The sequence below is a fragment of the Nomascus leucogenys genome, chromosome 20 (genome assembly GCF_006542625.1).
Source record: "Nomascus leucogenys isolate Asia chromosome 20, Asia_NLE_v1, whole genome shotgun sequence".
NCBI lineage: Eukaryota > Metazoa > Chordata > Mammalia > Primates > Hylobatidae > Nomascus > Nomascus leucogenys.
In genome coordinates this window covers 62705948-62719831 of record NC_044400.1, presented here as the reverse complement: position 1 = coordinate 62719831, position 13884 = coordinate 62705948, and the positions used below count along the sequence as shown (strand labels likewise).

The 13884-nt window shown below is 46.6% G+C and overlaps 1 protein-coding gene across 2 annotated transcripts in view; it reads right to left on the bottom strand.

The window, feature by feature from the left end:
- The window catches only part of ADGRA3 (adhesion G protein-coupled receptor A3), a 131510-nt gene extending 122318 nt beyond the window's left edge, over window positions 1–9192 (bottom strand). For both annotated transcript variants that reach the window (XM_003258532.3, XM_030801127.1), the window contains exon 1: window positions 8661–9192. In XM_003258532.3, coding sequence (XP_003258580.2) covers window positions 8661–8914 — 254 coding nt within the window. In that variant the 5' untranslated portion in view covers window positions 8915–9192. The remainder of the gene's footprint in view (window positions 1–8660) is intronic.
- Window positions 9193–13884: the final 4692 nt, after the last annotated feature.

Sequence of the window (13884 nt, the reverse complement as noted above, 5' to 3'; positions counted from 1 at the left end):
CACTCCAGCCTGGGTGACAGAGTGAGACCCTATCTCAAAAACAAACAAACAAACAAACAAACAAACCAAGGCTAAAACAAAGCTTAGTATCTGCAATGTGCTCAGTGTGGTACTAAAAGTGGCCAAGACAGACATGCGCCTTCTGGGAGGCACCTACCTCATCTCTGTCCCACTCTACCCGCTACACATAGGTAATTCCCTTACTAAACATGCAACATTTCTGAAACTTTAGTCAAGATGGAAAAAAAAAAAATCCTTGGGAGGAACAGTGTACTTTTGTAAAGCTCCCTCTTCAGACTAAAATTGTCTGTATTTGAACATAAATGCAAGCTAAACTGTACATCAAGCATTAAAATTATATTGTTTTACATTAAAAACTTATTGAGCAAGTTTGCATCTATAGCTTCCTAATCTTTGCAAAAACTGAGTTAATAAGCTACTAATACTCGGCTGGGCGCGGTGGCTCACAACTGTAATCCCAGCACTTTGGGAGGCTGAGGCGGGTGGATCATGAGGTCAGGAGCTCGAGACTATCCTTGCTAACACGGTGAAACCCCATCTCAACTAAAAACTAAAAAACAATTAGCCAGGCGTGGTGGCGGGTGCCTGTAGTCCCAGCTACTCGGGAGGCTGAGGCAGGGGAATGGCGTGAACCCGGGAGGTGGAGCTTGCAGTGAGCCGAGATCGCGCCACTGCACTACAGCCTGGGTGACACAGCGAGATTCCGTCTCAAAAAAATAAAATAAATAAAATAAGCTGCTGATACTCAAAGAACTCTGTATTCTGATCTTTGTTTATAAGAAAAATGTTGACACAATAAATTAGCTATATTCTCTAGAGTTAAGATTCCTCCATAGCATCAAGCCAGTAAACTACTGCTTCCTGAGAAGCAGCTGAATGGAAAAAATAAGTCATTGAATAGTCTTCTAAGAAACTTCATCCCGTGTCATTTTCTGAGTTACTTTCAGGAGTTTTTACTTCTGTCTTTGTCTGTTTTTTAAACCATCTTTACAGCCTCCTGGGAACAGAAGCTGGAGCTGCACTGGGAGCAACCTCACCAAACATTACCATATTCGTTTGTTTTGGGACTTGGTATCTTGCCAAACCCACCAACTTCTCTCATGTGCTCTCCTGGTGCTGGAGGACTCCAAGCAGGCAAGAAACAACAGGATTTTGAGGCTGGGTGATACACAACCCTGTCATCATATCAGAAAAGCTTACGACGACTTGCATTCATGGACCAAATGCCAAACTGTGCCCCCAATCCTGCAAGATTTCTGAGCAATATTCCCAGTAGGAATTCGAGCCACTTCCCAACACAGTCTATATGTGTGTGCTTGCCACACACAGAAGATCAAGTAGATCACATGTGACTGCAGATAGATTTAATATACCCATCCTTGAATCAGGGATCCCACAGCTATGAACCTAATAAACTAAACACATGTTCTCATTTGCTATAATAAGGTAAATATGAATTTGCATCCATCTTCTATTCCCCACTTTTCCGGCTTTTCCACCACGTAGTCGTATCTCTGTTAGCATTACTCTTGCCCATAAAGAACAATTATGTACCCACCCATACTCGAGGCGCTGTGCGAAGACAAGTCAGAGTCCTTGCTTTCAAGGGTATATGCATTCTGAGAGAAGCACCAGTTTCATAGAAAGCGACACAAGAGCACAAACACTAATAGCTACCTGGGTTCAGGGATGGAAGGATCAAAATGCCAGAACAGTAAAGAGTTCGTAGCAGCTGAATTGGGTATTAAAGAATATCCCAGAATTTCCCAGACTGGGGTTCCAAGGCAAGGGTGTCAGCAAAGGCACACAGGAAGCAAAATATAAACTGCTCAGGGGACATTGAGAGGTACACTTTGGTGAAGCAAATAATTTGTATAAAAGACTGACCCTTGGATGAAAGCATCACGTCTTATTTTAATCTTGAACCACTGGCCACTGTGTTTACAACATAACACCGCCTCAACTGCTGTCCATGGAAAAAGTAATCTGTGCTGGGTATTGAGAAATCAGGCTGCAGACGTATATAAGATTTTGCACTCAAAGATAACAATCTTATTCTTGATCCAGTGGCTCTGCTGGTGAGAATTCAGGCCGTGGCGTCTTGCTGGCCTACAGATTATAATCACTTTGCTCCTCTCTCCCTTGGCTGCACTCACCTGGCAAAGAAGCAACCTGGCCACACCCAAGGATTCCCATCACTAGGCTGAAACCAGGTGGAGAAAAACAAGTGCACTGACCATCTTCCTTTGAATCTGATCAGAAGGCAAAACTGGAAAAAGATCCTCCCTGCTGACTTTTCTGCAATCCCCAGTAGGTTCACATTCCAGAAGAACATTTCTCTTCTCTTTCCCCTTCCTTTTGGCCCCTTTTTCCCTCGCCCTGCCTAGATGTCTTTGAGAAAATAGAAGCAACGGGGCCAGAATTCCCTCTTCGTCCCACCTGTGCCCCACTGCCCTCCCGCCTGCCTTGACACCCATGTTCCACCCTTTCTCCAAGGACAAGGTATTGTGCTGAACCCCTACCCACTCCAGAAGGGATTACACCAGGTTCAAGAAGAAACCCAGAGCTAGTGAACAGAACATGGAGTTTCACTGAGGGCTTACATGCAGGGGAGAGAGTTCAGTGCTGGTGGGCTGGACAGGAGAACTGCATGCCCCAGTGGCTACGGGCTGAGCAGAGAAACTCACAACTTGCAAAAAGCATGCAGTTCACAGCCAGGAGTGGTGGCTCATGCCTGTAGTCCCAGCACTTTGGGAGGCCAAGGTGGGCAGATCACGAGGTCAGCAGTTCAAGACCAGACTAGCCAACATGGTGAAGCCCCGTCTCTACTAAAGATTCAAAAAAATTAGCCAGGCCTGGTGGCATGCACCCGTAATCCCAGCTACTCGGGGGTCTGAGGCAGGAGAATCGCTTGAACCCGGGAGGCGGAGGCTGCAGTGAGCCGAGATCGCCCCACTGCACTCCAGCCTGGGCAACAGGGTGAGACTCTATCTCAAAAAAAAAAAGAAAAAAAAAACGCATGCAGTTCACTCAGCATCTTCACTTAGCACCTTCCCCTAAACAGTCTCCACCTGGCAACCTTCAATTAACCCTAAAGGGCCTTGATCCCCCATATGGCCCATGTTCCATGGGACAAGATGGAGACTCAGGTGTTCCTCACAGATAAGAAATGACCTTCCGGGTGGGCCACTCCCGGGCTCCCAAGCTTGGAACTCCAAACCACATTCAGATGCATCTGCCATACAGTCATTCTCAGGCTATACTTAAGTTATTGCTATCTGGTGCACTGACTACACATGTAGAGAATGAACTTCCCTGCTGCCATCAAAAGCCAAACCCTTCATCTGTGCTCCCATCCCACTTCTCTTTTCAGGCCACCCAACCTGGTTTATTCACCTGTGATGCATGGACACTGCTCACGGAGGGCACCAGACTCCAGGCCATCAAATCCAGTGCTGTTTATTCCTTGGTCTTTCTGGCTTTATCTCTCAACACCTCAACTGGGAAGGCCATTCCAGCCTTGACACATAAACTTCTCTTAGCTTCCGGGATGAGATTCTCCCCTGGTGCTCCCCACAGCCTCTGCAGAAGCTCCTTCTCAGCCTCCTCCTGTTCATGCTCCTCCATGTTCCAGCGTGGTTCTGCCTGGGCCACCTCCTCACCCCTCTGTGCACTCTCTCCTAACTGACCCCAACCAGGCCTGTGTTTGAAATACCACATACGGGCCAATGGTTCCAAAAGCTCTCTCCACTATTCGCCCCATACGGTCTCTCCACTTCAAGTGGGCCAGCCACCACCTGCCACCCTTCCTCCCGAATGCCTTCTCCCCACTCAATCCAATCCTTCCCTTCCTTTAGGCCATGCTCAAGTCCTAACTTCTCCAGGAAAATAAAATACCTTCCAAGGACTCCCCAGCCACACTGATCTCTCCCGTTTGGGCTTCCTGAAGCACTGAAACAGTCTCAAGCACACGATTTATTACTTAATGAGGGATAGTCTTTTAATTGTTCCCTAAATGTCTGCTTCCTATTGTGCAAATCCTTCCTCCTAACTAGATTTAAGTCTCTGAACAATACAAGCATTTCTTTTCTTGTACTTTGTACTGAGACATACTGGTGATGTCCAAAATATTAGTTCTTTGATAACAAATGTGAAGAACCAAAACTCTACACACTATTTTAGTGTGTTAGTCTGAGAAAAACCTGGAAGTTACCTGACAAATTACAAGTAATTTTTGTTTTATATTTTTATTTGTCTAGAGTCACCATGTAGCATCATGAGGAACCCGCATTTAGAAAGGCAGCGATAAATTTGTAAAACTTTCCATCAATGAAATCCTCAGAACTTTCAAAACTTACATTATTGAGCAAGATTTAATATAAATCACAGAAATACAGTAAATAAGTATATTTTCAACAAAAACATTAAATGTAGGTAAATTTTTGTTCAATTTCTGTGTTATAATAATAGAAGCAGTTTAATCCCTCAATACAAAAGTCTACCTGAGACACGGGGAACACACAGTTAAGCCTAGGATTTCTGCCAGACCTTTCTTTAAGCATAGCTACAGAAACAAGTGGTGTTCATCAATACTGTTGAAGGATCTGACTTTTAGGCTATGATGAAGACCAGTTCATCCACTAAATAGAAATAGCTTTATTTTTCATGATTAAAAAAATTATATCCCATCTTTGCCATTCTCCCAGTTCCCATCAGTTAATTTTCCTCTCTGTGACCACATCACAACTCAGCTGAAAACACCTGGCCACACCTAAGTGATAAAGGCTCAAACCAGCGAGCCTGGCCGTCCTCGACTCGGCCCCTACAGATTCTTCTCTGACCACCCTGGGCACTAGACACTTACTTTGACATTCCAGCAACACCAACTGCACAGCAGCATAACCAGATACTGTCCTCTCCAAACTCGTGGGCCCCTGGGGTCCCCCACTTCCAACCCATCATTTCCTCCCCTTGTTCTCTCACAGTTTTCTTCACAGTGATCTTTTTCTTTTTTCTTTTTTTTTTTTTTTTTTGAGACAGAGTCTCACTCTGTCACCCAGGCTGGAGTGCAGTGGGGCATGATCTTCACTCACTGCAACCTCCACCTCCCAGGTTCAAGCGATTCTCCTACCTGCCTCAGCCTCCCTAGTAGCTGGGATTACAGGTGCAAGCCACCACACCCAGCTAATATTTGTATTTTTAGTAGAGATGAGGTTTAGTCATGTTGGTCAGGCTGGTCTCGAACTCCTGGCCTCAAGTGATCTGCCCATCTCAGCCTCCCAAAGTACTGGGATTACAGGTGTGAGCCACTGTGCCCACCCCACAGTGATCTTTTTCCTCTTTCTAGAATTGGCTCAGGATCCTCAATCCCACTAGGATTGAGGGAGAAGGAGGCCTTGGTTGCCCTCCTCTGGGTGTCTTTTGCTACATGTGCACCCTGGTAATACAGCATTGACCATACTGTTCTGAGACTTAGTCATGAATCTTTCTCCTCAAATATCTGTAAGTTCCTGGAGAAGAAAGACCATGTTTTTATTTGTATTCTGTCGTGAGCTGCACAGTGTTTCATAGAAAGAAATGTCCAAGTCCTGACCTTTTAACGTGATCTTACTTGTAAACAGGGTCTTTGCAGACGTATTTAATTAAAGGATCTTGGAATGAGATCATCCTGGACCTAGGGTGGACCCTAAATTCAATGACTGGTATCCTTAAAAGAGAAAGGAGAGGACTTGCGACACACAGATGCACAGGGAGAAGGCCAAGGGAAGACAGATGCAGAGGCAGAAGTGATGCTTCCCCAAGCCAAGGAAAACCAGAAGATGAGAGACGCAAGCATGAATTCTTCCTAAAGTCCTCAGAGAGAGAGCACGGCCCTGCTAATATATTGATTTGGGACTGGTGGCCTCCAGAACTATGAGGGAATAAATTTGTTGTTTCAAGCCACCAAGTCTGTAGTAATCTGCAGCAGCTCTCGGCACTAACACACAGTCCAAACTTCAACATGCTACCTATTACCTAGGGGCCACTCAACAAAAACTGCTCAACTAAGATGAAGGCAAGGTGAGGAACGAGAAAGCATCAGAACTGCAGGACGGGAATCTGGGACGTGGACTCAGATGCTACTATGAGAATTCTGGTGAGTGAGTCCCTTATCTACAGTAACTCTAACTCTTTCCCCAGTAAAATGAGGAAACTGGCCCATAGGACCCCTCTACGGGGGGCCTCATATACCTTGAACCCTCTTCAGCCAGAACATTTTTTTTTTTTTTTTTTTTTTTGAGATGGAGTTTCATTCTTGTTACCCAGGCTGGAGCGCAATGGTGCCTTCTCGTCTCACTGCAAACTCTGCCTCCTGGGTTGAAGCAATTCTCCTGCCTCAGCCTCCTGAGTAGCTGGGATTACAGGTGCCCACCATGACGGCCAGCTAATTTTTTGTATTTTTAGTAGAGATGGGGTTTTAAGCATGTTGGCCAGGCTGGTCTCGAACTCCTGACCTCAGGTGATCCACCCACTTCCACCTCTCAAAGTGCTAGGATTACAGGTGTGAGCCACCACAACTGGCAAAACAGCTTTAATTGATCCTTAATTGTATCTTCTTCCCATTCACTAAACAAATTTTATTATTTTTTTTCTTTTTTTTTGGAATTGGAGTCTCACTCTATTACACAGGTTGGAGTGCAGTGGTGCGATCTCGGCTCACTGCAATCTCCACCTCTCGGGTTCAAGTGATTCTCCTGCCTCAGCCTTCCAAGTAGCTGGAATGACAGGCATACGCCACTACGCCTGGCTAATTTTTGTATTTTTAGTAGAGACAGGGTTTCGCCATGTTGGCCAGGCTGGTCTTGAACTCCTGACCTCAAGTGATCCACCCGCTTTGGCCTCACAAAGTGCTGGGATTACAGGTGTGAGCCACCATGCCCAACTTTAACTTTATTTTCATCTAAAAAGTTTTCAGGCAAAAAAAAAAAAAAAAGAAAGAAAACAAAAAAAAACTGGATTAAAATGATATTTCATGGTTACTTCTATTTTAACCAGTTCATAAAAAATGTAGTAAAATAGTTTAATTGATAATATGCTGAAAATCAATTTACCACCATATCCCCTATTTTTTTCTGCAAAGCAAAATCAACAATTTACTAGTAGTTGACCTAATCCAGCTGAAATTGTGGACACTTTTAGGTCAGAAAAACTGGACCTAAACATGAGTCAACGTAAATGCCACTCATTGACCCAAAACCTAAATGTTTATAACACAACTGCATGATGACTAATTTTTGCAGAGTAACAAAGAAAATCTCCTCCAACATTGGGATTTTCTCCACTTGGACTGTAATTAAAGTCCCATACCGAAAATTTCCACTTCAAAGAATCTGGCTAAGAAATAAATAAATATAACTGCTGCCACCACCAAATGGTAACATGTTAGTAAAGGAGTCAAACAAACAAAAACTCTTTCACCCATCTTCATGCCTCCATAAATACACACAAAGACACAGTTTTCATGGTTAAATGTTTCCTAATTCAAAAAACGGAAATGAAGGGTAAACAAAGGTGTTAGTAATGAAATGTATACCTGACCTACCTGTATATACTCCTGCTGAATTTGGGTTACATTTAAAACCATACTTTAAGTGTTTTCATAGATCATGCTGCGGCCCTTACATTCATGTTTGTATAGTGGCTGCCTTGATTCTTTTTTTAGGAAACCAACCAAAACAACATAGAGGAACCCCGAGCCAAGGGACTCACATTTCAGTTGAACAAAATACCCATGAGAAACACTTAGACTCAAAACTTTCCAAACCAATTCATCCTTCTGAAAACAAACTCGACAGTCACTGGGGCCAACTGTTCAGCTAGAATTGGCAAAACTACGTTTGCAAAACTGAACCGTGAATCCCAGCACAAGTGAGTTACCAAAATTTTTCCTTCCAGGTGGAAACTCAATCCGAAAATCAAAAATCCCTCGAGTTGGAATGCTCAATAAACCCACAGTTTTCAGTTCCAATGTTTCTGGCTTTTAAATATGAGCCCTCACAGACACGAAAACGGGACTGCAAGGTACATAAACAGATTGATCTGAAATGTTTCCAGCCCTTAATAACAACTCTATTCTAAAAGGTGCTCTTTAACTGTAATAAAACTAAAATAGCAAAAGGCAAAGGAAGCGTCTTGGGGTTTGGGCTCGCACACAGACCTTGTGTTTTGCAAACTCTACCACGTAACTTAATTTGCAAAGAAGCAGAAGGACTGGCGCTTGTAATCCAGCATTGTGTTTTCTGGAAGCCCAAGTCCAGGATGAATGAGCTTTAACTCTGTCGACGGCGTATTTATTTGCATCCTCACGTGGCACCGCATAGTCCAAAAGCGCTGCGCCGGGGCCAGCGCGGGGCGCGCCTGAGAACCTGAAAACTTTACTTTGCAAACTAGTGGAGGTGGGAGACAGCTAAGACGCAGATTCCCTTGCCTTTCCCTGAACTGCACCCATGCCAAGCACACGAGGTCTTTCCTAGCACCACCCCCTGCCTACAGCTCCACACAAAGGCGCGTGGGTGCCGGCAGGACCCCTCTCCAAAGTTGAGCAGAGAGATAAGAAAGAGCCGAGCGGGAGAGGACCGGGCGTCGCGGGAGATACTCACAGGGTGACCGTGCGGTTGGGCAGAGTATCTGGGGGCAAGACCTGCGCGAGCTCCAGGCTGCTGCACACCACCTTGCCCTCGGCGGCGCCCGCCGCCCTGCCAGCCCCTCGGGGCCGCCCATCGTGCTTGCAGCCGGCGGGCAGCGCCGCGGCGCCGCCGCCGCCGCCTCCCAGCAGCGCGAGCAGCGCTAATAGCGAGAGCGGCAGCCGCAGCGGCGGCTGCGCGCGGCCCCGCCGGCGTCCGGGCGGCTCCATGCCCGGGCCGGGGCCTGCGGGGCAAGCGGCGGCGCACTGGCCTAGCGGGCCGCCCCGGAGCCCGGGCGGGCAGGAGCGCGGCGCGGGCCCAGTGGCGCCCGGAGCCTCATGGCTGCCGGAGGACGGGCCCTCCCCGGCGCCGACATGCTCCTTTGTCCGCTGCGGCTGCGCTGGGCCTCGAGGGAGCCGGGGGTCACGGCCGTACGGGTCCCAGCGCCACTCTACCGCCCGGCGCGAGCACCGCCTCGTCCCCCTCCTCCTCCTCCTCCTCCGCCGCCGCCGCCTCCTCCCCTGGCCAGGACCCGCGGCGGCTCCTCCCAGCCCGCCGCCGCCGACCGCCCCCGCCCCTTCCCCTCCTCCTTCCCGGCTCTCCTGCTCTGCCCGTGTCTGCAGCTGCCCGGGACTTCGGGGAGGAGGCGCGCGCTCCCGGGACCTGCCGAGCCCGACTCCGACCCGGTGCGCGCCCGGGCCTCGGCCTCGGGGCAGGAGTTGTGGGGAGCCCGCGGGAAAGCAGTAACTCGTAGAGAGAAGGGAGGAAAGTTCGAGTCCAAACTCCAGCCGCGGTGGCCACTCTCCTGCTCTTTTCCCTTCGCCGCCACCGCGCTCGCACTGCGGGCACAGGACAAAGCCGTCTTGTGCGCTCCTGGAGACTGCCCATGTGGCCCAAGGAGCCTGGCCCGGAGGATGGAGTAGGGACGAGAGCAGGGAATTTCCCTGACCAACCCTATGGGAAAAGTACCCAAAACCAAGTGTTTGGGAAGGAATCGCCTTCTCACCTCATTATGGTAGTCTCATTTGTCCCAAATACACTGGAGCCAGGAAACAGGTTCCTCTTCAATACAGTGAACAATCTGAAGCTGTTTCTGGCCTTCAGCAACAACAGCGATGGTCTCTAGAGGATGCACCTGGACCTCACTAGAAAGGCAGTCTTTTGAAAGAAATTTGACAGGCAAAGATACTTGAGATGTTCACCAGTTCGAGCAATAATGAGCAAACCCTCCAAGAAACCCCAACAGAATTGATTACTCTGACTTCCAGCCTCGCCCTAACATTTGCAAGCCCAGGGCTTACCTACCCTGTGTTTAAAATTTTAAAAGGACTGTATCATGCTAATAAAATATATTCTGTGCTCCTGCCTTGAAAAATTACCTTCGTAACAACCTGGAAGGTTTGTAAGCAGGATTCTCAGACACCTTGGAGTTTCTCCCTGAAACATGGCAGGTGGGAAAGAGTCAGATCCAAACCTTTGGCCTGTACACCCTCACCGCCTTTGCTTCCTGTGCCCAGCTATCTTCAAGGACAAGAGGGGATTTTTTGTACCTGTGTGTGAACACCGCAGCCCACGAAACCAAGTTCTGTTCACACTTTCTAATAGCCACCCTCTGTGCGTCTCGATCTCAGTTGTGCCTATACCAGTTGTTGGGTCCTTCATTGGGAGGACAGTTCTCAGAAGAAGCTAGCTCAGGGCCAAGAAGTGGCTTCGGTAATATCAGTCAGGGAATTCCAGGGTCCTAGGTCTTGGGGACATAGTGGGTACCCAGGCTTTGGGTGCTGACCTGGGGATTTTTCACCCCATAAGAGTCAGGTTGGTGTCCTGTAAAATGGAGGACCCAGAACACGGTTTTTCTTGCTTGGATCTAAGGACACTACTGCCTCTGGCCCCTACAAAATTTATCTTAGGGACCAATTTCCAGGAATCTATTTATCTGGCTAGAGCTTTGTCAATAGGAAGTAAATAAAATAAATGGGCCGGGCGCGGTGGCTCACGCCTGTAATCCCAGCACTTTGGGAGGCAGAGGTGGGCGGATCACGAGGTCGGGAGTTTGAGACCAACCTGGCCAACATAGTGAAACCCTGTCTCTACTAAAAATACAAAAAATTAGCCGGGCATGGTGGCGGGTGCCTGTAGTCCCAGCTATTCGGGAGGCTGAGGCAGGAGAATGGCGTGAACCCGGGAGGCGGAGCTTGCAGTGAGCCGAGACTGCGCCAGTGCACTCCAGCCTGGGCGACAGAATGAGACTCTGTCTCAAAATAAATAAATAAATAAATAAATAAATAAATAAATAAATATAAATAAAATAAATGGTCTCCATTTATCATACACTGTTGTCTTAAATTTGAATGGCAGTTCATTTGACCAACCCAACCATATCCAGTGTTGTCTAATAATACATTCTGTGATTGTATAACTGTTCTAGTTCTTTGCTGTCTAATATGGTGGCCAACTGTGGCTACGTAGTGTGTGGAATGTAGATAAAGTGCAATAAGAGTGAATTTTTCATTTCGTTTTAATTAATTTACATTTGAATTTAAATGCCCCGTGGCTACCCTGTTGGTGTTGAACAACATAAGCCCAGACACTATGATGGAAAGGAAAAGTGGGAGATTATCGCCACCATTAAGTGACTCCAGGTCTATAAATAACCTTAGAAGGCAAACTGGTGCCTCTGTGTTAAAGTGGGTGAAATGGATCACATTTCTCTTGAACTTATCTGAAGAATTATTATTCCCTGACAAAATCATGATCTGTTTTTTGATTAAGATAAAACCTTACTACAGATTGAGTATTGAGCATCCCTAATCCAAAAATCCAAAACCTGAAATGCTCCAAAATCCAAAACTTTTTGGGTTCTGACAAGTAATACCTCAAGTGCAAAATTCCACACCTGACCACATGTGATGGGTCACCATCAAAATGCAGACACACTAGGCAGTTTACTAGCATCCCCAAGGGAAAAAAGCCCCTCCCAGCCCTTTTCTGCTGCTATATATCTTTTCAGGGCATGCCCAGATTCCCCCATGCAAGCGTGCCCCCAAAGGTAATCAAATGGCATGTGTGCAGGCTGGATTCGCCAAGGATAAGTTTTCCACAGTGCCCACGTTGGGCCTTCATCTACGTGCATTACTCACTGTGGGTTTGCTCTTTTGTTGTTTTTCGGTTTTTGTTTTCTCCTTCTTTGCTCTGTGGTGTAAAGCTATTGTTGGTATAAATAAATATCAGGCCGGGCGCAGTGGCTCACACCTGTAATTCCAGCACTTTGGGAAGTGAAGGCTGGTGGATCCCGAGGTCAGGAGTTTGAGACCAGCCTGGCCAACATAGTGAAACCCTGTCTCTACTAAAAATACAAAAAATTAGCCAGGTGTGGTGGCGGGCACCTGTAATCCCAGCTACTTGGGAGGCTGAGGCAGGAAAATCGCTTGAACCCGGGAGGTGGATGTTGCAGTGAGCCGAGATTGCGCCACTGCACTCCAGCCTGTGTGACAGTGCAAGACTCCATCTCCAAAAAAAAAAAAAAGAAATAGCAAAAAAGCCTGCAGTTAATCTGTGGTTATCAGTGATAAAAAGAGGAAGCATTTATTATGTTTATGCAACAGAGAGTCCAGCTGTTACAGAAACTGGACAGTGGTGTAGGTGTGAAATTTCTTACAGAAAAGTAAGGTGACAGAGTGACTGCCGTGTATAATCTGAAGAAACAGAAGGATAAATTGTTGAAGATCTATGCTAAAAGTGGTAAACACAAGTAAATGAAAAATAGGAAAACATTGTATGATGCAAAATATGAAGATCTCAACTGTGCACTGAAAAAGTGGATCCATCAGCATCACAGTGACCACATGCCACTTAATGGTATGCTGATCACGAAACAAGCAAAGATCTATCACAATGAATTTGAAATTGAAAGGAACTGTGACTACTCAACAGGCTGCTTGCAGATATTTAAGCAAAGACACAGCATTAAATGTTTAAGGATTTGTGGTGATAAAGCATCTGCTGATCAGAAAGCTGCGGAAAAAGTCATTAATGAGTTTGCCCATATCATCGCTGATGAAAACTGGATACCAGAACACATCTATAATGCTGACGAAACATCACTATTTTGGCATCATTGCCCCAGAAAGACACTGACGGTGGCAGATGAGACAGCCTCTATAGGAATTAAAAATGCCAAGGACAGAATAGCTGTGCTGGGATGTGCTAATGTTGCAGGCACACATAAGTGTAAACTTGCTGTGATAGGCAAAGGTTTGTCCTCTCTTTTTTTCAAGGAGTGAATTTCTTACCAGTCCATTATTCTGCTAACGAAAAGGCATGAACCACCAAGGACGTCTTTTCTGATTGATTTTACAAACATTTTGTACCAGAGGCATACAGTCACTGCAGGAAAGCTGAACCAGATGACGACTACAAGATTTTATATTCCTTGACAACTGTTCTGCTTGTTCTCCAGCTGAATTTCTTTTTTTTTTTTTTTTTTTTTTTTTTTTTTTTTTTTTTTTTTTTTTTTTGAGACGGAGTCTCGCTCTGTCACCCAGGCTGGAGTGCAGTGGTGCGATCTCGGCTCACTGCAAGCTCCACCTCCCGGGTTCACACCATTCTCCTGCCTCAGCCTCTCCGAGTAGCTGGGACTACAGGCGCCCGCCACCATGCCCGGCTAATTTTTTTGTATTTTTAGAAGAGACGGGGTTTCACCGTAGTCTCGATCTCCTGACCTCGTGATCCGCCCGCCTCGGCCTCCCAAAGTGCTGGGATTACAAGCATGAGCCACTGCGCCCGGCCCTCTCCAGCTGAATTTCTTATCAAAAATCCTGTTTATGCCATGTACTTCCCCACAAATGTGACTTTATTAATTCAGCTATGTGACCAGGGTATCCTTAAAACATTGAAGGATAAATATAAAAATACTTTCTTGAACAGCATGCTAGCAGCAATAAACAGAAGAATGGGTGAGGAGGTTTTCAAAAAAAGTTTAGTATGAGGCCGGATGTAGTGGCTCATGCCCGTAATCCCAGCACTTTGGAAGGCCGAGGCACGTGGATCACCTGAGGTCAGGAGTTCAGGACCAGCCTGGCCAACATGGTGAAATCCCGTCTGTATTTAAAAATACAAAAATCAGCCAGGCATGGTGGCGGGCACCTGTAATCCCAGCTACTCGAGAAGCTGAGACAGGAGAATTGCTTGAGCCTGGAAG